General features: G+C 44.5%; 2 protein-coding genes across 3 annotated transcripts in view; one reads left to right on the top strand and one right to left on the bottom strand.

Annotated features, from left to right (window-relative positions):
• Positions 1–15,258, top strand: part of KCNH1 (potassium voltage-gated channel subfamily H member 1) — a 187,452-nt gene extending 172,194 nt beyond the window's left edge. The window contains exon 11 of the mRNA XM_055726116.1: positions 8,295–15,258. Coding sequence (XP_055582091.1) covers positions 8,295–9,143 — 849 coding nt within the window. The 3' untranslated portion in view covers positions 9,144–15,258. The remainder of the gene's footprint in view (positions 1–8,294) is intronic.
• An 8,973-nt stretch (positions 15,259–24,231) lies between these two features.
• Positions 24,232–26,808, bottom strand: part of HHAT (hedgehog acyltransferase) — a 162,496-nt gene continuing 159,919 nt past the window's right edge. For both annotated transcript variants that reach the window (XM_055725931.1, XM_055725930.1), the window contains one exon: positions 24,232–26,514. In XM_055725931.1, the coding sequence (XP_055581906.1) occupies positions 26,423–26,514 (92 nt within the window). In that variant the 3' untranslated portion in view covers positions 24,232–26,422. The remainder of the gene's footprint in view (positions 26,515–26,808) is intronic.

Below are 26,808 nucleotides of genomic sequence, written 5' to 3'. Positions count from 1 at the left end.
TAGGCACTGGAAGGCTGCTATAAGGTCTCCTCAGAGCCTTTTCTTCTCCAGGCTGAACCACCCCAACTGTCTCAGCCAGACTCCATAGCAGAGGTGCTCCAGCCCTCTCATCGTCTTTGTGGCCCTCCTGTGGACTCACTTCAGCAGGTCCACATCCTTATGTTGGGCACCCCACAGCTGAACGCAGTACTGCAGGTGGGGTCTCACCAGAGAGGAGTAGAGGGGGAGAATGAATTTGTATTTCTTCCAAACACTTGTATATTAATGATGCAATAGTTGCACAAAGTCTGATTTTTGGGAAGTAAGCAGATACTGCTGTATCTGAAGGGCAGGGTTTTGAGTCCCCACAGGACAAAGACTTCTTGGAGATGCAAAAGGGCTGTGCTGATCTACGTGTTGGCTCTTGGGCTGTGTGTGTTCAGGCATGCCTGAGGTTTGCTGATACCAGCACTCCCTTTAGAGCCCCAGTGCCAGGACCTTCCAAATCTTAGTTTGCTTTGAATTTTCAGATTGTTAATCAAAATCAGAAATGTTTGTGAGTGCCCTGGAGGAATGTAGCATTAACTGGAGAGAAACCTGTTCCTCTTCAGAAGCAGAAACCAAATTCTGCTGTTGCATCCCATAAATCTAGAGAAAACTTAATGACATCTGCAACATTATTGCAGACTTGTGCTTTTTTGTGTGGCTATAAGTCCCATGAATAGATCATTTGGTAAAACCCACAGTCAAAGCCAAACAGCATGTGACTACAAACTGGGGCATTTGCATCAGCCTTTTAACAGGTATGTGGACTTTGAGGATTGTGCCTTGAAACTTGAACTGCGTAATGGGATCTGTACCCTCACCTGTCATAAATATGACCTGTGTACTTATATACCTTCTCTCACATCTATACCTGTGCATCCGAGGTGCAACTGAGACTAGCATTTAACCCAGGAATTGTCTATGGTAATAGATAATTGGAAGTGAAACCCATTGTAGATTTTGGTGGGAAGCTTCATGAGCCTGCACTGTCGATCCTATATTTTGTGAGAAGCTAGGACAAGTAATTCCCTCCTTTCTGTCAAGCCATCCCATGTAACTGCAAAAGACAGTCGCATTTCTCCACCGTTTTCCCTGACACCTGCTAATATGCTGCTATAGGGATTCTTCATCATCATCAGTCAACGCTGATCACATGCAGCTTTGGTTTCTTTAATATCAAGTGTCAAAAGCATTTTTATTATGAAGCCTTCTGTGTCTTTCCTTTTTTTCTCTCTCTTTCTTTCTTCTTTAAAAAAAAAGAAAGAAAGATGGATCCAATTTTCGTCGGACTAACATCAGCCTGAAGATATTTTCATCAGTTCTTGGCAGATCCTAGATGGACTGCATAATAATAAATGCCTTGTTGTGATTGTTTTCCTCACACTTAAGTCCATTTTCTGTGAGCACTGTATGAAGTAATTTTAAGCTTTTAATTGTTTATGGTATCTGGCGCATCCAGACTGTGAATTTTTCTGTATCTGTGAAAGAGAATTATTAAGCACCAGAGAAAAATGCTGCCATGCTACTTGCTGCTAATGCTGAGGATGACCTGCCAAATCTTGCAGTATTTGTGCATGCCATAGAGGTGGAAAGCAGGGAAGCTTGCAGAGCTAATAATAGCAGCAGCTTTGTGGCTAGGAGCCTCAAAATTGTAACTCCATGATGACAGTCTGATTCAAAACATGGTGAAATCCATATTTCTATCTATTCCTCTGAGTCTTGGATCAGTTCTTAGAAATCAAAGTTGAAAAGAAATTTGGGTGTTTTTGCATAAGACCAAAAGATCCTTTCAACTTCAGATGCAGTCCGGTCTTTAATAGCATTTGACGGGATAAGGTTTTCAATATATTCATAATGTGTTTTAAATGAAGCATCCCTTAATTTTTAAGACTGCCTCATGCAGTGTTGGCACAGTAGTTGCATTTACAATCAGACAACAAGACCAAAATACGTTTGCTAGTAAGTTACTTCTGCCTCGCATTTCTGTTGGGTTACCTTCCTGGAAGTGTGTGGAGTGTTAAAGAACATGATTTGCTACAGTTCGGCAGGCAGCATCGTTCTAGTGTGGTTCATGGACGACCAACAGTTCAGAGACGTGAAACCACCTCAGTGGGCTGTTCGTTACAAGAGTTAACTAGAGACAGTGGACTTCTTAATTGCCCCTGTGCACCAAAACAACATGCCATTTTTAGCTGTTTATTCAAACCTGGGCAAGTTCCAAAGCAATGTCACATCTGTGTAGCGCTACACACTCATGGCTCGTTGGTCCTGTCTCTCCCTGTATGCAAGTGAAGGGCATAACGAGAGCAAACCGTTGTCTGAAATAGGTGAACAACCTGCTTGGATCTTTAAGGCTCAGATTTTCGAGCCTTTATTATGTTGTCTTCTGATGTTTTTCCCTCTGGCACTTCTTCTATCATCCGCATTGGGAATGTTTCCTCAGTAGTAAGTGAGCCTATGTGATTCCTCAGTAGGGAGTTCCAGGCCTATGTGATTATTTAGGGCTGCCTAGGGATGCCTAAGAAGGCAATAAAAACAAAACTTCCCTAGGTGGCAGTTACTACAAATCCATTTGCAGCTTCCAACTGTGTTGTAACTTCTGAGCAGGATACCAGTTTTGTCTGTCTGGCCATCCTCAGCGGCTTTCTCCCCTGAACATTTGCCTGGTCTGTTGAATCTGTGCAGATTTGTGACACTCAGAACATCCTTTATTAACATTTTTCACATGTCTGATGCACTCAGGTGAAGAACCATGAACATGTCTTTGGTTTGTATGTGACTCCTGCTGCTGTCATTTGATGCTGTAGTTTTCACATTGAATAAGACACTGTATAATCAATCCCTGCCTACCCCTGTTCGTGTCATGTCTGATGTTAGACACTGCTGTCATATTCTTCGTGCCCCGACCCCTATCTTTGTGTAAAGGAAACAGGCACTTAAATAACTGCATCTATATTTGCATCTGACCAGATGAGATAGTGCTGTTGTTGAGCATGTCAGCCTTTTATCTTGTTGCAAGGCAGTCCAGTTTTAATGGCCAATGGGCGTAGGTTCTCTGAAATGTCTTCATGAAACAAATGGAGTACCCCTGTGGAGATCGCCCTCTTATTACTGCTTAGGAAAAACAATGTGGAGCTATGCTAGATAGTCCTAGAGAAACATCAGCAAGTATGAGATGGTAAGAGCAGTGGGTAGCAGTGAGCCAGCGGAGGGTAACAGCTGGAAGACTCATTGTAGGATTAGTTGTTTTACTTGACATTTTAAAAGGAATCTTGCATTTAGCTAAATCAACTACATATTCTAGCTCTGGGCAAGAGTTGAGAATTTAAGCACTGAGCATTGCCTATTAAAGATGCTGGGAGGTAGGTAATAATTCAAACATCTGCAAAGATTTAAAATGGGAAAGCTTAGAGTTAAATTGAAAATTGTAAAGATGTGAACTTTGCCTGTTTCATATCAGAAAAACTGTTGTTTAAATCCTTCACAGTAGTAGCTGACTAGATGTAATACTTCTGCAGAAGTTTTTAAACATAAGACTCTAGAATCAGTTTTTAAAAGTTAATTTTTAAGTGTCTGAAGGAGAAAGGAACAGAAATGTCACTGTTGTCAAGCAAACTCAGTCTTGAAGCAAAAGTTGCAGGAATCTTTTTATCAAGATGTGATGATGGATTCTTTATTGCTGTCAAACTGGATTTTTTTCTAAAAGATGCAATCTAGTTGTAACAAGGTTCCCTTTAGGGAATGCCCCTTCAGAGCAATCCTATGGCCTGCCTTTTACTGAAGGTCATGTTGCCATCTGTTCTTCTGGTCTTATAGTAAAGAAATTATGGAAGTTTTATTCATGAAAAATGCCCATGTTGCGTTACTTAAATGATGCTTGGGTTTCAGTGCTGAGCACAGGAAAATCCAAGTAACAGTTGCTGGGTACTCCACGTTTGACAACCAAATAAGGTATTTCAAGTATTCATTTATGTCCACCTCATTTTTAATACCTTGGGGAGAAATCTTGACCTCAATCTCTAAAAATATGGATTCTACAAATATGGCTTGAAAATTCTTTGAAGGTTAAAAAGAGGTAGAGTCTTTCCCCAAAACTTACTAAAGACTTCACAGCTAGTTAACACTGAGGAAAGGGAAATGTGCTGGGTGTTACCCATCTTTCTTCCTTGGATGTGGCTCATGCACAGGCAGGAACGTGGCCACAGGCTGTGTGCTGTCATAGGTCAGTGGGACATACGGGTGCAGGAGGGCACTGGGATGTGTCAGAGCATTTCTCCGCTTCTCTCAATGTGTTGACCAAAACTAAAATTGTTACTGAGTCATCATAACTGCATGCCTCAGCTAAATGTTCATACGATTGCAGTAATTGGTGCCTAACAGAGCTATTTTTTAAAGTTTTGGCTAATCTAGGCTGATGCCCCCACAGTACTGACATTTCTGGCAGCTTGGGAGGCTTTCCTGTGGAGCTACAAGATTCAGCACCTTTTTAATAAAAATGGAATTATGAAATGAGACTTGAGATTAGATGTTTAAAGAATGCACTTTTGGGCCTTGTGTTTAAATGTTGTGTTATTTCATCTCAGTTCAGGTTCTTTGTCCATATTTTGGTCTTCACATGCTGTTAAAATGCTCCCATTAGATTTTTGCTGCGTGCTGAGCTCTTGAAGGGGACGACATTATGGAGAACTACATAGCTTGCAAAGTAGAGGCTCCCTGTGTTTGCATGGCATATAACACGTGGGCTAGGAGACTTTGAAGGGTACAAAGCAGCATCCCTTCCCAGACAAAAATGAATGCTTGGAGAGGTAGAGAGGAACTGCTCTAAAAAGTATCCTTGCCATTAATATTTTTGGGTTTAACTTTGATTAAGATCCTTATTTGTAGCCCTATCAAATTCCACGTGAAAATTGCTGTGTAGGTCCAAACTTCTCTTCCTTTGTAGAACCTGTTTTCTTTTCCTTTGTACTTTTACTGCTTGTGGCAGCAGGTGTACATACATTAGCATAACAACCACATTTTCCTTGGATGCTACTCAAGCTGTTTAACCACTTAAAATTTGCTTTTTCCTCAACAATTGTAAGAAAACAGTCCATTTAAAACAGTTATTTGTGCTTTTTACAAGGACTTGCATTTAATCTTAAAAAAGACAGGGAAACAAATCCAAAATGCTGTTATGTAAAGTCTTTTCAATTACTGCTGAGCTTCGGATAGTTGTAACACTTTTGCTTAATACATAAATATGGAGCTGTCTTGAGAAAACGTGGCACTGGGGAGCTTGCAAAAAAGGAGACCGGTGACAGCTTCGCCTGGGCTTCCCAGAGACAAGTTGCTCTCAGACAGGCATTTATCCAGTGCCTTAGGAGTTAGTTAAAAGAAGCCAGGCCAAGAGTTGGAGGCTGTGTCCCCTGGCAAATGCGCGTAGGTTTGATTTGCCCCGCATGGGTGCAGCTGTCACATAAATCTATACGTATAAAAGATGTCAAGCAGGATGGGAGACCTGAGGATTGCATTTCTGCACTCAGGCAGCTGATTGCTGCTGTGGCGTACTTGCCTTGTAGCTGGTGTAAGGCCTCATGCGGAAAATGGGAGTTATGGGTCTCATTAGCATGGTAGCAGCTACCCATGGCAAAGGCAGTATTTATGTAATTGCTCCCTCCGCACACGTTCCTGTCCTGTTGCAGTCTGACCTCCTGAAGGCAAAGGAGGGAGGGTATGTTCAGGGCCCTGAGGCTGACCATCACACAGCGAGAAAGCTCCTCCACAGCCCAGCATGCTCGGCATCAGCAGGGCTCATCTAGGCAGTGTGACGGAAGGCAGCAGGGGCTGTGGGGAGATAAGCACTTCCAACAACTTGTCTCTCAGCGTTCACCTTTTTGCATTTGCTAGTAAATTTGCTTTTAGGTACTCCAGCATGGAGACCATGCTACCAGCTGCGTGAGATGCAGTGGCTAGTATAAGTATGGGTAGGGCTAGGTGTTAATAAGGTTTTGCTTGAGATTTGCTCCATTGCCCTCTCATCTGTGTATGGTGCTGTAGCAGGGCAGCTTCTGTCAAATATCTTACCCACTTATGTTACAAAAGCCAGTCATTAAATAGTGACAGGTACTCCAGTGCTTAGCAGACAAGGTGCCGAGTGGGCTGTGTGGAGCAGGGGCTGGCACAGACAAGGACTCTGTGAAGCAGCCTGGCCTCTAGCCCTTTCAAGCACCCAAGTGTTTTCCCTGATGGGTGACCATTGCACTACCCAGTCATATGCTCCTTCTGAGCTTTTAAGGAAAACACGCGGTCCAGATCCATAGGTCAGCCTGAGACTGCTCATGTACAACGACATGCTCATGTACAAAGTGACGTCAGCCCGTTGACTGCACGGCTATCTGGCACAGCGCCGTGCGGGACGTGGATACAAATGCCAGGAGAAGGGAGGGCTTGGAGACACAGAATTTTGCAGAGACAAATTGACCTGGCTTGGTTTGCGGGGGCTTTGTGCCACCAGAGCCAGCCTCAGCCCACTGCTGGAGTGAGCCCCTGAGACCCGGCGTGGCATCGCTGGGCTTCAGCAGAGCGCGCAGGGCAGCTGCCCTAACGCCGGGCTGACACCCTTCCTTCAGCTGAAGCGGGGGCTGCCCGTGTGCGGGAAGCTGTTAGCCTGGAGCATTGTATTGATTCTCCCTTCCCAGCAAGTAACTGATTTTCTTCCACATCTAAGGATTACACTGCTTTGTCAGCTTTCTACTGAGCTCGCTGCAGACTGGGTTTCCTGGGGAGACAAAAAAATACTGTCAAGTACCCTGTTTTCTTATTCTTATCTCACATTTAGTTTCCTAATTGCGGCTTGGAAATAAAATATCCTTCCTGCTAATTTTATTCTTTTGTATTTGGGAAACGCTGCCAAGTCTGACAACTTCTTCCTTCCAAACACACAGCGTTAAGATGTTTTTTCCCCTGCTTCACAATGACAAAACTGTCAAGAAGCACTGGAGTCTGGAGAAACATGCATTTTGTGTGTGCCAGTGAAGCAGTGTTATTATGTTTAGTTTAATTTAAATCTGTCTGCAACAGAGGGATGGGTTTATTTACACATTTCCTAATAATGATTTGAATCTGAAAGTTATTTCTGCAGTGGAGTGTAAGGACTTTGAGTGGATTTTCCCAAAAGCAGCTAAAGAGATTAGGCATCAGTGTTGAGTAGAAGCTGGGGGCTACATCTTTTATTCTTCAGTTTAGGGGACCTCCCATTTTCAAACCAGACTAATTGCTAGTTCTTCTTTTATACCACACTGGAGGGTCTTTTTTGCTTGGAAAATACCAATACCAGTGTAAAACAGATGGACTTTTTGAAGAGAATGTGTGGCTGTCAAGTCTAGGGAAGAAACCTTGCCTGGCTGCACTTCAGGGTTGTGTGTGGGCACTGGGAAGCTTTCATCAATACCATGAGACCCTTGGGCTGCTCCCACAGAGATTGCTTAGCCTACAGGCTCAGGAGGATATAATTCAGAGGCTAGATGGAAAATTGATGTTTCTTTGTGCAAAAATGTCCCCTTTCCTATAGAAGTAAATCAAGACATGAAGCTCTTCCAGCTTCTGTAGTACAGAAGCCATGAACAGCTTCCCCATGTCTCGCAGAGCCCATTCCCTACTGTCCTTGTACCCTTGACTGTGGGACTGACTGGAGCTTTGCCTCATCCCTGAAGTGCAGGTTACTTCTAGAAGAAGGTGTGGGAAGGAAGGGAGGGCAAAAAGCACTTTGCAAACTGCTGTTGGTGAGTCCAGGGTAGTCTCTGCTGTACCCATTAGTGGCTGAGCTGCACTGAAATAATATCAGACCTCTTGCATGGCATGTAGCGAGTGAGCTCTGGGATGAGACTGATGTAAGACACAGGCAATGGCTCTTTGTAGTATTAGAGATTTGGTGCTAAACTACAGAGCCAGGAAAACAAATATAAGAAGTCACTTTTACCACAAAGTAGAACAAGTAACTTCCTGGGATCATTATATTTACAATGACGCTGCCTTGCTGACCTCTCAGAACTGGAGGAATCCTTTTCTTTTTTTTTCCCTTTCTTTCTGGTGTTTTTAAGACAGATGGTATATGCTCTTAAATAATGAAATAAGCCACGTTCCACACAAGACACTTGAAAGGGTTGCTATAAATGTGCACAAGTTGTGTGTTTGTCAGTTAAAATAAATTTGTTCAAATAATTCTTTCTCTGCAACTTTTTACCCTTAACAAATGCACAGTTAATCACAGTGACATCTCTTTCTCCCTGTAGATTGTGTTCCGAAAAATCAGCGACGTCAAACGTGAAGAAGAGGAGAGAATGAAGAGGAAAAACGAAGCCCCTCTGATCTTACCCCCGGACCACCCAGTCCGCCGGCTGTTCCAGAGGTTCAGGCAGCAGAAGGAGGCGCGGCTGGCGGCAGAGAGGGGCAGAGATCCCGATGACCTGGATGTGGAGAAGGGCAACGTTTTGGGGGAGCACTCCTCCACCCGCGCGGTGGTCAAAGCCAGCATTGTGACAGTACGGGAGAGTCCGGCGACCCCTGTCTCGTACCAGTCTGCTTCAACGTCAGGGGCCTCTGACCAGGCAAAGCTGCAGGCCCCGACATCGGAGTATGCTGGATGCAAAGTGTCGGGGGACTACCCTCGACGCAAAGGCTGGGCCAAATTCAAAGACGCCTGTGGGAAAGGTGAAGACTGGAACAAGGTCTCTAAAGCAGAGTCCATGGAGACTTTACCAGAGAGAACTAAAGCTTCGGGAGAAGCTACTCTGAAGAAGACAGACTCTTGTGATAGCGGCATTACAAAAAGTGACTTGCGCTTGGATAACGTTGGGGAGACAAGAAGCCCGCAGGACCGCAGCCCGGTCCTCACCGAGGTCAAGCATTCCTTTTATCCCATCCCAGAACAGACTCTTCAGGCCACCATGCTAGAAGTGAAACACGAGTTGAAAGAGGACATCAAGGCTTTAAACACAAAAATGACCAATATAGAAAAACAGCTCGCTGAGATACTTAGGATATTAACCTCAAGAAGAAGCTCCCAGTCACCACAGGAATTGTTTGAAATATCAAGGCCCCAGTCTCCAGAATCAGAAAAAGATATGTTTGGAGCTAGCTGAGGTGTTTATTTTTAAAAACAAACAAACAAACTGACAAACAAAGAAACACCCCCCACCCCCAGCATTTTAAATTTAATCTTTCTTGAAAACGAGTGAGGGACCAGTTCACTAAGCATGTTCCCTGTGTCTAAAAAGGTACGGTAACAGGAATTGCAACCTCATGTCAAGATGGCAGCTGAGTGAAGCCTTTTTGACAGCAAGGGTACAGTTTCTAAAGTTTTTCTTTCCCCCATTGCTGCCCATTCTCCCCCTCCCCTCCTCCCCCACTTCCCCTCTCTCCCTTGTGATGTTAGAATAAGAATTCTGACAGCAGCAGCCATCCCCGTGAGCCCCAGGTGACCTTGGAGGTTTTTGGAGCATGCCTTACGTCGTTAGCTTGGGTTTTGCCTATATGAATAAGCACTTGCCAGGGTGCTTGTGTTTTCAGCGTTTGGTGGGTTGGTTGTTTTTTTTTTAAGCTGCTGCTGTCACTGTCTCAGTCACCTGTACAGCATGTTAAATGTCACAGTATATTTTCATATGTCTGTAATAATGCAAAAAGCAGTAGGAGATGTATTTAATTTCAGTAGAATGTGTGCTACTTGGTACTGGAGGTTTTTTTGGGTAGTCAAAGAAAGGGCTAAAAAGATGAAAAAGGTTGTACTTTGCAACTGCCAACTGGCATATTGCTAAATCAATTGTGTTTAACACCATCCTCAACAATAGCCACGGTATTTCAGGTTTATTAATAAACAGGATATTCCCCGTTCTCATTCACTGAGTCAAGGATGCTGAATTTAAAAAACTTAAGTCCTCTCTCAGATGTCTTTGAATATTTATTGCTTTTGTTTTCAACTCCAGCCACTGGAGGACAGAGGGCTGGGTGTGCAGCATAGCCCACTGCACAACATACTGTGAACATCAATAACAGGTCCTGCAGATTTGCCTTCCCATGAAAATATACTGTGGCATTTATGTCCTGGTTTTGCTACAAATCTGCTCTTTTAATTCTTGTTAAATTCTTATTCAGAAGTTTCTGTTTTGATAATGTTCATTGTAGCCAAAGGCTTTCACAGAACTTTGAAAGATTATAGATTGTGGCATTTTCCTCTACATCCAGATGTATTGCTCCTGATCTAATCTAGCTGGTAAGCAAATGGCTAGTAGAGGTAGAAATACAGTGCTTACTGTATACAAGTGCTATTGTAGCAAGGAAACAAAAAGAACTGCTTCTTAAAGAAGGAGATGTTTCCAAAACTTATATTTTCATAACTTTTTTTGGAGGAAGATTGAAGCACTTTACCAAAACTACTCTTCATTATTTGTTAGATAGGGTAGCATAGCTGGTGTCATGGCTTGGGTTATCACCTTGGGATGCAGGTGTATATTCACAGTATATTCTCTCCACTGATCCGGTATGTTCACTATTTAACATTAGGTTAGAGCTCAGCCACATGGTGCAACACTTTTTGGTTTTCATTTCTTTAATGGCGATAGGTCTATAACAGTGTGGAAGTAGTTACGTCCCACTCTTTTTCCACGGTACTAATTCATTTACAAAAATCACATGATTTTTTGGGGGAAGATTTTTGTTCACATTAAGTAAGGAAGAGACAAGGAAAACAACCCATTTGAAACGATTTCTGCTGGCCTGATGATTGCACGGTGCCATGCGGAACTGTGTCGGGCATCCCTGGGGAAGTGTGAGCCCACTGATGAACTGGCACAGTGGTGGGGCCGTGCAGTGCAAAGCTCAGGTCTTGAAGTCAGTGTATTTATTTGTATCTGTTCCTGCGGTATCTGCCCTTGCTCTCAAAGATGCTGATTATTCCGAGCGCAGCACCACCACTTCCAGGTCTAGAGGCAGCTGGTTTAGGATTGGATTTCAAGGGGCTTTCTCACACGCTGGACTGATATGGAAGTGCCCACAGATGGTGAGCTCTTGCCTAAGGACTGAAATATTCCCGAGAAACAGCTATTGGGATCAAATCTGTAAGTTACCTTTTCTCTCCCACAAAAGGCAAGAGAGCGGTGACTTGCTCTGAAACTGAGATGCCATTTCCTTAATTTCTGGTTCCACATTTAGGTTTTTCCAGTGGTAACTGGTGTCTTTTACACTTACGCACTGCCGACATACAGTACTGAGGAAGGCTCTCTTTGACCAAAGTCACGCTGTGTGTTTGGTGCTTTAATGAGGATAAGTGGCAACAGTTACCTGTAGTAGCTATGGCATAGTTGCCCTAAGAAATCCATATAACAATGATTTTGGTTAGAAACTGTTGAAGGATTTTTTTTCTTTCTAGCTTCCTCAGTCAGCACATTAATTGGATAATGAAATTATGCCTACGTAAACCACAGGTGTACTGATATACAAGGATTTATAATCGATGCCCAAAAGTTCCAGCAAGTTTTGGGAGGTTGGCATGGAGACAGTTGCCTAATCCAGGTAAATTCCTCATCAGCATTATGTTCCTGACACTAGGTTTTCTTTGTAAAATTTTTGAAAAGCTGAAAGTCTTGCTGAATTTAGCAAGCACTTTGTGAAAGCGTCACCCATTTGCCTGCAGTTGGATAAACGTAGACATTAGCTTATCCCAGGTGGATGAGGGAGGAAATATTTATAACCTCCAAAGTATGTGCCTAGTATCTCCATAATTCCAGTGCGGACATACAATTAAATGTGAAGTTGCAGGTTGCCTGGCCCTTTGCTGCTGCTACTGAGTTGATGTTTCTCAGTGGTATTTTTATGTACCCTCAGGGATATGTTAAAGGTTATTCTGGTGTTGCAGACTGCCCAGGTCTGGAGTCATGGCAGGGTCAGCCCTACAAGCCCCATAATTAGCCACAGCTGTGAATAAAGGAGGACAAGTCCCCATTCACTGGGGGTACTGGTCACGTAGCCCAGTGTTTGGTACAGTGCTGCACTCCTGCACACCCTGCGTGGCAACAGGTGGGTGCAGCACGTCTTTTTTAAAGGCTTTTTTGAGGCTGTTATAATGGCCTGTAAAGCCATTTATAATCCATTTGTAAAGCCTTCAGAGATAGTAATACACTCCTGAATTATGCTTAAAATTTAATGTCTTCGAAGATTATGGCCAAATTTGGTGGTGTTATGGGTCCTGAAACTCCAGAGAAACTCTGCTCCCTACCAATGACACCTTCAGGGCGTTTGCTCCAGGTCAGCACTGACAGCGGTCAACGTCACTGAGATTTGCACAGCTGTAACTGAGATCAGACCCATTTTATTATGATTTTATGAACTGGCAGGAACTACAACTAGTTGTCACCCCTCAGTAGCCTGTATATGTTGTAAGAGAATTTGAAAAAATTATATGCTCTAGGATGAGCTTTGGTCTTTGGATTCCTGGGCTACCAAGTGGTTAAAATGAGCAGAACCTTGCCCACTGTGGGACTAGTCACTCCTTTGAACCTCGGACTAATTGGGACCTGTGCTGTAGCGCCCAGGCTCTGCTGATGCAGCGCTTCTCCTTTAGAGGGTGGTTGAAAGCACCTGTGTTACAAATCTGTCTTTCTCTATTGAACCTTATGCTTAGCTGCCTGCGGCTGGACAGCACACGCACCCACTGTAATTGTGACTTGTTCCTTCATTTTATTTGTCAGCTTTTCCTTTTTCTTTTGTTTCTCTCTTACATGTTGGCCAAGCCTTTTCACTTAAATTATTTTCTAGCTTAGAAATGAATGATCTCTGAACATAGGACTCTGCCCCTTAACAACTAAATGCTTGTACATACTATGAGAAATAAGAAAAAACAAAAAGCCTCAGTTTTAACTGTGTTCTGGCATAGTGCTCTGCCATTTAACAACCTGCTATAACCTGCATTAATCTAAAAGACATGGTGTGTTCCATTTTTACTATACAATGGAATTAGGTTTCAATCCAAAGAAGGTGGTTGAGAAGAAGGAGCCTGGGTTATGGTTTTGCAAAATGGGAACTTTTAAAAAGTTCATGTTAGAACGAATATCAAGATGCAGGACAGGATTAAAAAAGCAAAACCCAACCCTCACCCCTGCTGTGTTCAGATACATTTACTTCTGTCTGGTATTACATGTATACTTCTAAACCCACCATTCTTGCTTTAAATCTCTTTCACAGCGTTGCCCTGAATCCCAGCGAACACCCTGTTTAACAGCTTTGAAGGTGATGTTCTGTTTCTACAGTACTTCCCTTAATGAACTGAACAAGATATTTACTGTGAATATCTGGTGATATATTTTCACTCTTAACCAGTCTGTGAAAGAATTTAATACATTTGTCTTTACTATATAAACAGGGTGTATGATTACACTTGTGCAGATGCGTGTACATACACACACATATATATAATATCTATGTATAGATAAGTCTATGGATTGCGTTTCTGTTAAGTAAAAGCGCATCCCTCATTTAACAATTCCGGTTCAAGAAGGGAGCTTTAAATCTTCCCAGTAGACATCCACAGAATGTCCTAGCTAGTATCATGTCTGTTAACTGTTGAACTTTTAAGGCCATGATTTTTGGTTTCTCTAGTTGGCCTCAACTTTATACTGTTAGTCTGGCAAATATTGTGACTGAGAGAAGATCTGGCAAGCATTGTGATAGCCAGGAAGCAGAAATACACGTGACATTGGAAGAATGCTGTATCGTAGTCGGTGGGAATAAACTAGTATTTGTTGCTCACAGTATCTCTGAAGCTAGGCTACCCTGGTAGTGCTTCTTGTGGCTTCTCCTGCAAGAGGGATGGTGGAATAAATGGATTTCTTTTTTCTGGTGCCAGAGGCTGTCTCAAAGATGCTGAGCCTATCCTTCTTCTCATGGGCAGCATAACACATGGTTGCTGCACCTCTGCTTTCTTGTCCTGGTGTTAGGTGGTGAAAAGCATCTTCTACTGAATTTTTCATTTCCATGTAGTCTCCTGTGAGTCTATTGGCAATAACAGTCTGTGTTTTTCAGCTGCACTTCCAATTTATTAAGACAAACCTTTTCGAGAGCGTCCCGTGCAGGGGAAGCTCCAGAAATTTGAGGTGAGGCACAGTAGGATACTGTATCCTCCTTGTTGTGGCAAGCATTGATTCCATTAAATAAAAATAAAGCTTTTTGCAATAAGATATACCCAACATTTAGCCTTAAGACCCTTTCATAAGTGATATAATTCAAACTGTGATTCCATTCTCCTTCCTTCTTAATGTTCTGTAGTATTTACGGTGTTGCCTAAAGATGAAGCACTTTGATTTGCTTTCTAAATCTAATGGAGATCACTTGCTGGTAATCACATTTCTTTCTCCACTTAATGCCTTCTTATTAGGGTAATGAATTACTCCAGTAACCCTCTCCCCTCAGAAAACAGAGAGACGTAACTATCATCTAAGCACTTTTGTGTATCAGGGAGCTAACCTGTCATCTCACAAAAGTGTTTGTTTCGAAGATTTTTTTTTTTTCCAGTGTGACAAAGCTAATGTGAATTTACCTGCAAGTGTAATTCGTCAAGCTGATTGTTGAGTGTTGTGTAAACATATTCGATGTGTAATCCCAGAACATCTCTGTAACTGGATCTAAATGCCTAAGGTTATCGAAACAGTTTGGGGTTTCCACTAACTGTTCTGAAAGGCTCACGGGTTTTTTCTTCTTCCCACTGAATCTGTGACCACTAACATAGAAAAAGAATAATTTTAGCTGTAGATGAAAGAAGTTCAATAATCTTGTATCAGGATGAACTGCTATATAAAGAAATACCAAGTTTTCTAATGAATGTGTTATATTATTGTACCTACATACAATCAATATTTGTACATCTGTTGGAGACCTGTCTGCGTTTCAGTATTTAGCCACTACTGCATGGACACTTTATTGATATGCAGTTAATGCAGTTGCTTTGGCGCTTTTCAATGTACTTCACTTGTTTTTATCCTTTCAGAAATCCACCACATACTCTTGGTTCTTTTTCTTTGCATTTGTCACTTTGTTCAATGAAGCATGACTAGAAAAAGAGAACGAGTAGATACTATTTTTGTGGTCAGCAAAGCAGCTGCCAGTAGATAGACAGTGTGTGTATGTATGTATTTATATGCACTGTCTGGGAATGTTTCAGTTACAAATGCAGCCACCTACATTAACGATAGCCCTATTCAACATTTTTAAACAAGCACAAATAATATTTGTAAAAAAAAAAAGTTTAATTTTATTTATTATAGTAATAAACTATTTTATACATTACAGTTGCTTTGGTGTGCTTTTCTCTGTGCTGAATACGTGCTGATAAGATCAGCAAGGGGGGGGTAAGTTACTGTGTAGAACTTCTGGCTAGCCATTTTGTTGCTGTTGGTTTGTGTCATCTTGAGTGTTATCAGTAGAGAAGTTTGATATTGCTATTTTGGTCGTAAATAATTCAGGTTGTTTCCTCAGATTTCTGTCGCTGTGTATCAGTACAATCGGGATTTACACTGCCAGGGTCACTGTAAACTGAACTCGGGTGTTCTGTGAAGGGAATATCCTGGCACCCCGGCGGTGTCCCACGCTGTGGACTCCAGTGTCTTCTCTGGGCCAGGTGTCTGCTGAGCAGGAACGAGATCACCAGAGGTCTGGCTGCGACCTGTCTCAAACGATGCTTTGATAGCCTGAGGGTACCCGTGTCTGTAGTCTGTCTGTGTTCACTACTGCGGTATCTGAGAACTATTACGGAACTTGTGGAAACCAGAGTGCTAGACATCAAAGAGGCTTCTGCTGTCTGTCATCTGCTGCAGAAGGAGGTGACCTTACCACGGACTTACGTGAAGACGAAAGCAACAGGAATGATGCCCCTAGTAGCGTGTCACCTGCCAGCGACACTGGCAGCAATGATTATTATTTTGTTGGCTACCTCAGCAAAGAAATCGACAACCGAAGGTGGCAGGAACCAGAGATCCTTTCAGGTCGGGACGAGCACACATGACAGGATCACGCGCAGCAGCCATTCCTGCAGGCCAGCAGCCGCTCTGGACGTGCACATAAAGTTTTAGTCTTTAGGATGTCAGCCTGGACCCAGTGAGCTTTGTGCCCATTTTTGTGGTACATTCTCCATCCTCTTGCTTGAGGGTCTGGTGAACGCGGCTGTCACCTGTATTAAGACACTTAATGGGATTGTGAATCTCGTTTTCAAAAGAACAGCAATAAAGAATAAGCTTTCAGACTGCAGAGCTGAGGCTAAACTGTACTGAGAGCAGCCAAGGAGCACAATGAGGAGCTATTTTTAACACGGTTTGTGCATCCACTGTAGTATGTGGTGTGACAGGATCTCCAGTCGCTAGCATTGTTTCACTGGCCAGGATGAAAATCCAGCCTAATGTTATACCGTATATTCCCTGTGCTTACTGGAGAAGGTAAAATTACCAGAGTGAAGGCATGTACTTTTGGGGGTTTATTTTGAGGTCTCTAGAGGCTGTTCTCATGTTCTGAATTCTCCTTTATTTTCTTTGCTCGGGCTTTTCCTTCATCCTTAGCAGCCTCCCTGCTGTGCTGCAAGCTTCCATTAGTGCAGAGAGGGACAGCATTGCCCACACAGTGTTCTGCATCCCAGCTCCCCTCCCCTCCTCAGCCCCTCAGAATTTCAAGCTCAAGGTTTGTAACTACACTTTTTCCCCAGATTTGTGTGCCAGATACCGCAGGCTTGTGTTCCACGTGCTGGCCCACCAGGCCTGGACTCAGATGAGCAGCGTCAGCCCCATCAGCAAAGAGCAGCCCCGACCCACCTGTGCCAGCCCCCTGCTCTTATTGACGGCACCTGGGAGCATGTTCAGAGCAGGGACAAAAGGTTTCCAGGCCACGTGGTGTGTGCTGTGGCTTCTGACTTTTCTCATCGATAACTGCAGGTATTGCTGCTTCTGTTTTGTTCTGAGTTAGCGTGTGCAGAGCAGCACCTACGCGATGCCTGGAGGTGTGCTTCGGGCTGGAGCTTGTGTAGTGCCCCACACAGGGAAGGGCTTGGGGCTGTGAAGGAGCCCCTCGCTGGCAGCACCGCCTGGCAGAGGGCCCGCACCTGTGGAGCCTTCCTCGCCTCTTTGCTGCTGTGTGTGTGGCAGCTCTTGGGGACCCGTCCCCAGGGGTGCAGGGGCTTTACCTGGCCAGGTCTGTGGCCCTGGGACACTGGACTGGAGGGGCGGCAGCAGCGACTCCCGGGGCGGTCCGTGGTGTGTCGGCTCATGGCGAGGTGAGTGTTGCATTTTGCAATTTGAATTTTGTATTTGGTAATGAAGTTTCTTTAATTACTCTGTGGTGCATTTTAGTGTTTCTGTTGAGGTCAGAAGCACTCGGGCTCAGGGGTAAACACAACCAGCATAAACCAGCTCTTCTGTGCAATAGCAATGTCTTATTTGCTGCCTCCTCCATCACTGAAGGAACATCAAAGCTGTTTCTGTTCAGTGTGTGGCAGCAACACGTCTGCCTGGTGTGGGAGGGTGCTCGGCACAGCCCACCAAAACTCGGGGGGCCCCTCGCTTGGCAAGAGAAGGCTGCTGCGCTCCAGCCTGCCCGCCCACGGCAGGCGCCGAGACTGGAGGTGGCCTTGGCTGCTGAGTTGCTTTCCGTGCTTGCCTTGTGCCCGACTGAGGTAGGGTTGTTATTACGGCGTATCCAATTGGAAAATGCTGAGAAGGAAGCGGTGTTGCTATGGTATTTATTACTGCCAGTGGTGTGAGGGGTTTAATTGCAACAGGCACATAGCATATAAAGAGTATTAGCAAATACAAACGATTTTCACCTAGAAGATTGAGGGTTTTGTTCCTCTCACTCTTATTCACCACAACCTCAGTGTTGGTATGTGGAAGCTGGGGGGGAATAACCTGTCCTATTTTAGACTGAGTAAAAACCTGTGAGAGATCCAAAGCGAGCATTAGAGTAACTGAACTCCCAACATGTCTGTCAGAAGCAGATAGGAGACGCCTGCACACAGCTGTATCTGTGAAAGACCTGCTCAGACCTTGTCTTTTTGTTTGTTTTTTCCTTTCCCCCCTTTCTAATTAAGTGCAAGCCCCCATGTAGCACAGCCAAGTTCAAATTTTAGCTGCCCCATGGCACAGGTGTAGGTTTAAAACAAACTTAACTTTGGCAGGTTCATCTACTATGATGGACTCTCAAGCTTTTCCCTAAAATTCCCACCTGGTACTGATGGAGGCAGGAGTGCGTGAGCAACCTCCAAAAGCTTGCTTTTGAAATTACTTTTGTTGCTCTACACAGTGATTTATTTTTGTTGGGTTTTTTTGTTTGGTTGATTGGACTGTTTGGTTTTTTTAAAGCTTTGCTCACTTGTAGAGTTCTCCTTGAACATGTTTCTGTTCAGGTAGATGAGGAATGAGGCAAAGGTACGGCTTTGCTGTTAATGCCTGCCTGGGGGGACATGCAGCCCCTGTGAATGTCACCGCAGTTTATCTGTGCAAATCTGAGGGGGACGTGCTTTGGTACAGGTATTTTTCTTCTCCTAGCTGAAATACACATCTTGGGGAGAAAGAAACTGTGCTGGACTATCAATTACGCGTGTGGATCTCCTATAGAACAGGAGCACTATGGCCTCCTCTTCAGCAGGGGTTACCGCTGCGGGGGGACGCTAAGCAGCCGTAGGGCCCCGAGCGCCGCATTAAACCTGGGAGCCACTGTGTGCTCAGCAGTAGGACCCAGACAGCTCAACAAGAAATGGTTCCCTGCAGGCGGGGGCTTACAGTGCAGGAAAATACAGATGGCTTTCGAACCTCCCTGGCAATCTTTTTTTAGTGAGTTTTACAGTTAAGCAGAAGGTATTTTAGAAGAACTAACGATAACAGGAAAATTTATTGAACATTCTCAGCTGTGGCGTGAGGATAAGAAGGAGAGCTACGATAATCCCTATGTAGCCCCAAGTCAAAATAAAGTATTTGTTTTGGTTTTCCTTTGGAATGATAACACTGCACATGCAACCATATTAAACCTGGCTATCGGAAGTGCGGAGACAGAAATATAAACTAAAACAGTTCAGCTGGAACCTACGCTGAAAAAATGCTTCTTTAAAGAAAACGTGCAGAAACTGTGCATGAACCACTGCATGAAACTACCGTTCTGGCAGCAAGAATTGTAATTAGCTCTATAAAATGGGGGTGGGCATGGCTCGTTTGTGAACTGCAAATAAAGCAGCAGCAGTCAGGTGTGCTTAGAAGCTGCAGGCTGGTTGCTGTGACCTCAGTGGTAGCCCAGGTGTTGGGAGAAGAGTCTAAGGTGGTGGCAGTAAAGGGAAGACGTGTAGAACATAGCCAAAGCACAGCCTTGGGTACGTGTCCTGGTGGGTTGAATCTGCTGCATTTCCTTTGCCCAGGAAAATTGGTTATGGAAGAAACCCAGCTGTGTCTCAGGAAAGCATCGAAAGCAAGCTTAGGAAAACAGAGGGTGAGAGCGTGAGTGCAGTCTGCAAACCCACCAAGGGACAGGCAGCAGGAAGGGAGCAGGAGTAGCTAAACGAAGGCACAATGATGGCACAAAACCAAATGGGACTGACTGCCCAGGGAGCCCCTTAGGCTGGAGGTTAGAAAGGGCTGTAGCCCTCCCGAGTTACCATCATTCCAGCAGCTGCTGTAGCTTCGGTAGCGGTAGGAGCTGTGAGGTACTTCACCCTGCCTGGTTGTCATAGGGTCACCCTATGTTGTCATAGGGACACCCTGCCAGTGTCATAGCGTACCCTTGTGTTACTGCCAGAAGCCTTAAGATTTGAAAGATTTTGCTTGGAAATATTATTAGTATGAGAATGCTATTTTTCTTAAAGCAGAAGTTTCTTCAACCAACATTAAGTAATAGGCAGTGCATGGTCTCCAAGTACTCAAAAAGCAGTATGCTGTTGTGTTTTGAATGACTGTCATAATTTTTAAATTTCTATACCACGTAAGGGCTCATATTAAACTTGCAGTTGTTCTTGGTGTCAGAGGTTATTGGCATAACCGTTCAAGGAAAGCAGGACATCTCAGAGACGGAAGACCCTTTGTAGGTCTTGTATTTTTACCAAGCAATGTTTGGCAGGGTTTGATCAGATTGAGGAATTCTGAGAATAACCTCGGCGAACAGTGCTAAAGTCTGGGCAGATGGCACCAGCAGTGGAGTGCGAATTGTGTCAAGGGTCATCACAGTTGACAAGCTCTAAGCTCAGGACGCAGAGCTCGCTTGCTCACATATCCCTAGTGACCTTCTGGGACATCGCTGTCTGGAGTGCCAGGGGCTCAAAACCTTCCTGGGGCTTGAAGGGGTTAAAAGCACTTAGTTTCTCCAAACCCTTATGCTTGTTGCCAGGCGGGGAGGAGGTGCAGTCAGAGGTTCCCCTGCTGATGCATCCTTGAGTCTCCAAGTCTGCCAAGGTTTTCTCCATGGTTCTTCCTCCTCTGTGTTTGCCATTGCGTAGCACAGTTCACCATGGGTCTGTGGTGCCTGGTGGTGAAGTGGAGCCCAGGGTGGGCAGGGTGTTGATGCTGCTGCATGCTATTTTAGCGTAAAGTAAAGCCACATGTGGGGAGGGCGCTAAAGGGGAGTGAGTTACCTCCCCAGGCCACAGCTCTGCCTGTGCTGGGGGCCCGGCAGGTGATGGTGGGGCTGGGCAAGTGCTGGGCTCGCTCACTAGGCAGCTGGCCCTGGGCAGATGTTTGCCAAGATGGGACCTAGGCCGTGCCCTCACTGTGTCTGCAGCACCGTCCTGAGAACTGAACCTGCTCACGCAGTGGCCTTGAGGCAGGATGCCAAGAGGTGGGCGAAGGCAGCTGAGAGATTGCTGAAGCAGCCCGGAGCAGAGATGTGACAAAACGAATGTTATTAGCCTGTAATTTCAGCAAAACTACCACCTCAGCACAAAACTATTACCACAAGAGTAAAGAAAGCCATAACTATAAATTAGCAGTAACATAAAGAACTGTCTCATAAATGCTTATTTTTATCTCTGTGATTTGGCTTACTATAAGGCAATCCTCCCACATACCTGAGACCCTAAAACCTTAACCCTTCCAGCAGCACTCTGGGGAAAAAAAAATCAACAGGATCTTCTTTTTTCCCCTAAGACTTTCCTTTTAGATTCATTTACCAACAGTGTAGATGTTTCTGGTCTTCTAGTATCATTTCTGGTCGTTCTATTTTTGCCACCTAATTTTGGAAACTCAAATGCACTAGTGCAGGGATGGAAGCTCTGTGGTCCATAAAAATTAATTAATTTTGTCAAGAAAGATCAGCTCTAGAGGGAGTGCTAATACAATTTAAACTTCACAGGTCATAACCAAAGTTGTGTTTCTATATTATTTCTTCAGTAAGCTTTAATTTTTTTCAGTGGTTGGCTGATGCACTTGTCAGCCATGATTCACTTCAGCTGCCCGGCCATATGTAGCGTTTTCCTGAAGTCGCTGTGGATGGGAATGCGCTGTTATTACCTGCCGGTACCACCTCACCATCGCTGGGGAAGGCGTATGCCTCGGGTAGCCCATTTCATTTGACCACTTGCTGAAAGGCGCTGGTGTGCGGGTACCTGGGGGCATTTACGCTCAGACGGAGCTGGCCCTGGGTATGGCAAAAGGTGGCACAGCCTGGCCTGTGGTCAGAGTCTGCTGTTAAATCCTGGCGTTAGCTTAATTTGCTCTCACCCAGACCTTTATGACTCCCAGCATAAGGAGTTTTTCGAGCATTTGGAAATTTGATTCCCCTGACTGATGCTGTCGTGTACTTTTCATCCTGTCGTTATCTGCCTTGGGTGCTGAGCGCATGCACCCTTTTCCTCCCAGAGCTGTAGTTCCCGAGGCCAGCGATGCTGACGCGCAGCAGGAGGCCTTACGTTGGTGAAGTTTGTGGAGTGGTGCTGGGGTTGCCTGCAAGTCAGGGCTTGGCACTCTTCAGGCTCAGTCTCTTGTGCGGTGTCCTAAGTGTATGGGTCAAATCTGTTGAATATTTTCTTTCCCTCTTTGTCTCCTCCTGGGTATCGGTGGTACCCCTGAAAGCCTCTCAAGCTTGCAGCTGCCAGCGCTTGCCCGCCAGGCTGGGGTTGCCTGAGCTGAGTTGGTCCATCCACAGTAAGCTGAGGTGAGGGTGAGTCAAGCTACGGGCACCTGGGTTTCATCTCACTCTCAGATGCCCTGGCAGGACCTGTGCTTGACATGACTGCATTTGTTGGAAGTGGAAGTCTCAAAATAGTTGTCTCATCTTTTCTTCCTTTCACGTGCAACTAACAGAGGAACCGCTCCACAAGCAGCTACTGGTGAAACTGCTGGATGTGGTGCACGTGCACACAACACCCCCGTGCATCCACATCTGCCACATCTGCAGGGGTCAGCCAGGATGCCCACTAGGGAGGCTCGCTCTCAGAGGTCCCTTATTAGCACAGATCATTTCTTGTATTGCCTCTTTACCCTCATTCCTCAAAGGTGTTACAGCCTCAGAGCTCTTCCCAGGCTTTGCAGAGAGCAATATTTCAGCTGTCTCTGCTGGATTAAAATATATGCCTTGACTAACAAGTGGCTGTGTGCTGAGCCGGTTATTTTGCAAAGCAGTAACAGGCAGCGCTACTCAGGGAAGGGGGGACGACTACAAAGCACAGGCAGAAGAAGCTGTGACAGACCACGCATAGCAATCTCCTCGCGCTTCACAGCTCCCTGAGGAAAATCGTGCCAGCATGCCCGAGGAAGGCAAGCCTCCCCTTAGCAAGTGTGAGCTGCAACCGGCTCAAGGATTAGCAGCGATGGAGGAAATTAAGCAAGCGTGCAAGAGAAAGGACAGGCCCTGTGTTATTGCTATGACTAATAACTATGAAAACCTGCAGCAGTTTTGTTAAGCTGTTTTTCTTCTGACCTGTGGTAAGCTGGTTATTCCAACTAAGCTGTTTTGAGCTCTGAGATGTGAAAGCGATACATGAGCAAAGCCTCGCGTGCCCTCTAATCAATGCAGAACTAAAGAGCCACTTAGCATAATCTCACCGTCCCCAGTAATAATGATGGCTGGGAGGGCTTTGCTGGTAAAGGAGAGGGTTGGGGGAAGGATGTGTGCGTGTGCGCGAGAAACTTGATTACTACAGCTTTGCGGTAGCCATTAAAGCCATATACTACATTTGTCAAAATTACTTGTAAGCTTTGTCAGCCATCGCATGTCTGTCTAGCTCAGTTTCAGAGCCACCACCTTGGATTTTTTTTTTTTTTGTCATTGCAGTCTTGTGACTTTTAGGATCCATCAGCAGTAGTGTGCCCCCCTACCCCCAGACTAGAAGTGCTTTGCCTTTGGTTCAGAACGGCCAGTGTCTGTCTTTGGCAATTTGTCAGCTGTTTCCTCGGTCCCTTACCCAGCTCTTCCTTAGCATTTTCAAGTCTCGTTTTCCCCCTCCCCTTCCCTCTTTTTTTTCCTTTTGTAAGCGGGCTGGCTGCTTCAGTCTTTTCCAGATCTGCAAACCCCCACCTCTCTAGGACTGTCACAGAGGACTTGCTTGGAGGATGGCACTAATGGTTACTACACAGTTACATCAGGTGCCATGTGATAACAAAGACTCAGTTCTCAGGTCACGCTGGGGAACGTGTCTCCAAGCTGGAGGTACAACCGACTATGTGCGTGTGACGTGCTCGAGCTCTTAACAGGGCCGCGTGCCTGACCAAGCGCGCCCCATGCCTTGCCTGCTGGTGCTGTATGGGCAGGGTGGAGCAGGAACTGTGTGAGTGGGCTCGTTCTTGAAATGTGTATTTCAAAGTAGCAGGACAAAGAGCCACTGGAAAGACTGAAAGAAATCTATTTATCATATGATAAATATTTACGGTGTAAGAAACAGTATCTATTACTTAAATTGCCTTTTTTTTTTTTTTTTTTTCCCCCTAAAATTGTGCAAACACTTCATGCTTCTGACTCTGGACTGCAACAGCAAGAGTCTAAAGGGAAGCATCATTTGACCTGCATACTACTCTTGTGAATGCTGAAGTCTCACCTTAACTGATCTACAAAAGGTGTATTTGCTTTTTAAGCTCATGCCATTAGGGAATGTATGGTCCATGCAGTGCACATGAGGGACAGAAGTGACCAGTCCGCACTGCACCCATCCTGCAGGCTTCCAGTGCACAGCAGTGGAGCACTTACTTTTCTTACACCAAACCGTAGCTTTTCAAGACCATTCTCAAGCCATCAGTCAATTTCAGCTTTATTTATAGAAACAGAAAAGGATACAAAATTATGAAAGATGTATAAAGCACTGAAAAAAACCCAAAATAATTTTAGTTCAAAATAAGCATACTTTAGATGACCTCAAGGTCATTTCCATATTGGAGAAGGAAGTTTTTGCATGCATACAAATTGGAATCTAATCACTTAGTAGCCTCTTGTTTCATGTAATAATGGTAATTGATAAGATAAGAATAGACTCGACTTTTTGCTTTAATGCTAATTCCACTTCATTAGAAAGTTTGAATTAAGTTTAAGAAAGTTCTTGCCCTTAGCTCAGGTCTACTCCAAAATAGAGGCCAATCTCAGATCGTTTTAGTAATTTGGAAGCTGAGAGTAATAAACTTCTTTGTGGCTGAGAGGATCCCTGTAATCATCGTAAGACAATCAGGAGGGCCACGTCTCTGGCCAGGCAGCATTCAAGGTAAGTCTGATTTTTAACAGTCCATGGTATCTCCTAGAAATTACTTCCAGGGGAAATCATGGCTTTCTCATGGCGGGAGGTGGGAATCCTTCCCTAAACTTAAACGGCTGGAGCTTCTGCTCTGAAACAGCAAGAGATGGGCTTCATCTCCAGATGGGTAGAAAGCTGAAACCTCTGCTCTTATTTCTTCAGGAATAAATGAAGGGGAAAAAGGCAGCGGCCATAGTTCTGAGCAGCAGCGACACCAGGAATGCATGCACTAACCTGAAGCCTCTTAAAGGGACTGAATTCCTTGTTGAAGGGATAAACTTTATCAGACTTGGCTGGAGCTGCAGGAGTGATGGGCAGCAGGATGCTAACTGTGCCAACAGGCTGAAATGGCTGCCGCGGGGCAAGGAAGAAGTTTTGACATGAGTCCTGCTTTGGGTGCAGGAAGCTGCTCTGGAAGAAGCCCTCTCCAGCACTGGTGGCCTTTTTCCAGGCCTAGGGGGAATGTCTAACTTTAGAAAGACTAACAGACTTCTGGCTGCTCTTCAACATCAATTTAAAAAAATAATAGCCTGGAAGACACCACTTGGCCAGACAGGAGCAGGGTCTCCCCTTCCCTCAGAAAACTGCGTGCTGAAGCACTCATGCAGCCCTGATGCTGGCAGGCAAGGCAGGACCTTCCCAGCTCTGGGCAGCCCAGTCTTTTGGCCAAAAGGCTGTTGTAACAGGTCTGGCTGATTTGGTGCCACTATATTGGACCATTCAGATTTTTTTAAAGTTCTTAAAATGCCACTGTGTCTTTAATATTGCAGGAGCTGATTGCCTGGACACTGCAGGATGAAGCGGAGTGAACAGATCTGCCATCCAGCCAGACCTGGGTTATCTCCTTTCGTAACATAAAAATACAAGAGGCAGACTGAACAGTTCCCTTGAAGGCGGGATTCACCCCATAATGAAGGTAATATTATATGCTTTAACACAAGGCAGAGAGTGCTTAAAGCCCAAGGAGCTGTAAGATCGTATTTGATCAAAAAGAAAAGCTGTTCCTTAAGAAATGATCTGCCTCCCTAATCCCCCCTTTTAAACAAACAAATAAAACCATTCCCAAGACTAGCAAAAAAGGGTGGTGTTTTAAAGGCAAAATTTTAAATGAAGACATTAAAGAGAAAAAGCAGACTTTTCTACCTACTGTAGCAAAGTAGCTTAAGGCTGAACTACTGCAGTAGTGAGAATAGCAAAAATGTTCTTATATTAGAAAGCAATCAAGAAGAACTGATGAGCATCACACCCTTTATGGAATAGTGTAAGCGCAGGGCACAGCCCTGTGTGCCCCTAGGCAGAGGCTGTGAGAGACTGGGCTTTTTGAATTCTGCAAGGTAGGAAAATTATTTTTGCTCAATGTCTCAAAAGAGGCAGCAAAATATTGGAAGAAACAAAACCAATCTTCAAAGTATATAAAATACCTATTATGAGATGCATGCTTCCAATATACCCAGAGTCACAGAGATGCCATTTTATAAAAAATAACATAATTGAAAATGCTTCATAATTTCTCCCAATCCCCAGCTGCAGCCTGTCAGTGTTTCTGATTCAATTCCTGAATTCACAGTCCAGAATCAACTAAATGAGCTTTTTGTTTTAATACATCCACCAAAGACTTGGTTTGGCACATCCTTCTGCAGATAGGGCATCCAGTGTAGAAAAGCCATCAACCTGTCTTAAAAAAATCATTGGTTTGTGTCACTCCTAATTCACAGCGTACGTTTGCTCCCATTCAATTCCAACGTGAGAATAGCAGTACAGGAAACCAAGAACAGTCAGTGTCGCCCATGGCCAGCCTATAAATAGAAAGACAGACAATCTTAGTCAGAATAATTGATGAGTGCTTCAAGTAGAAATACTCTTGGGATGACCAACTTATGATGCCTCTAATTAATTTTATTAGCAATTCAGTCTCATAAGTATGTAGAGCCAACCCACAAAATCTGAAAGGGGAAATCTGCATTGTCTAATCTTCAGGGCTGCGTGACCCCTGCAGCCCTAGTCTTTTCCATTTTCAGGGAACCGGACCAGATTTATTCCCACTCTGCACCTAAATGATACTCTCCTGTTTCAGTCCTGTCCTTTGTAGT

This window comes from Falco cherrug, chromosome 13, assembly GCF_023634085.1.
Source record: "Falco cherrug isolate bFalChe1 chromosome 13, bFalChe1.pri, whole genome shotgun sequence".
NCBI lineage: Eukaryota > Metazoa > Chordata > Aves > Falconiformes > Falconidae > Falco > Falco cherrug.
The sequence above is the reverse complement of the archived record's forward strand: the minus strand, read 5'-3'. Positions and strand labels throughout refer to the sequence as shown.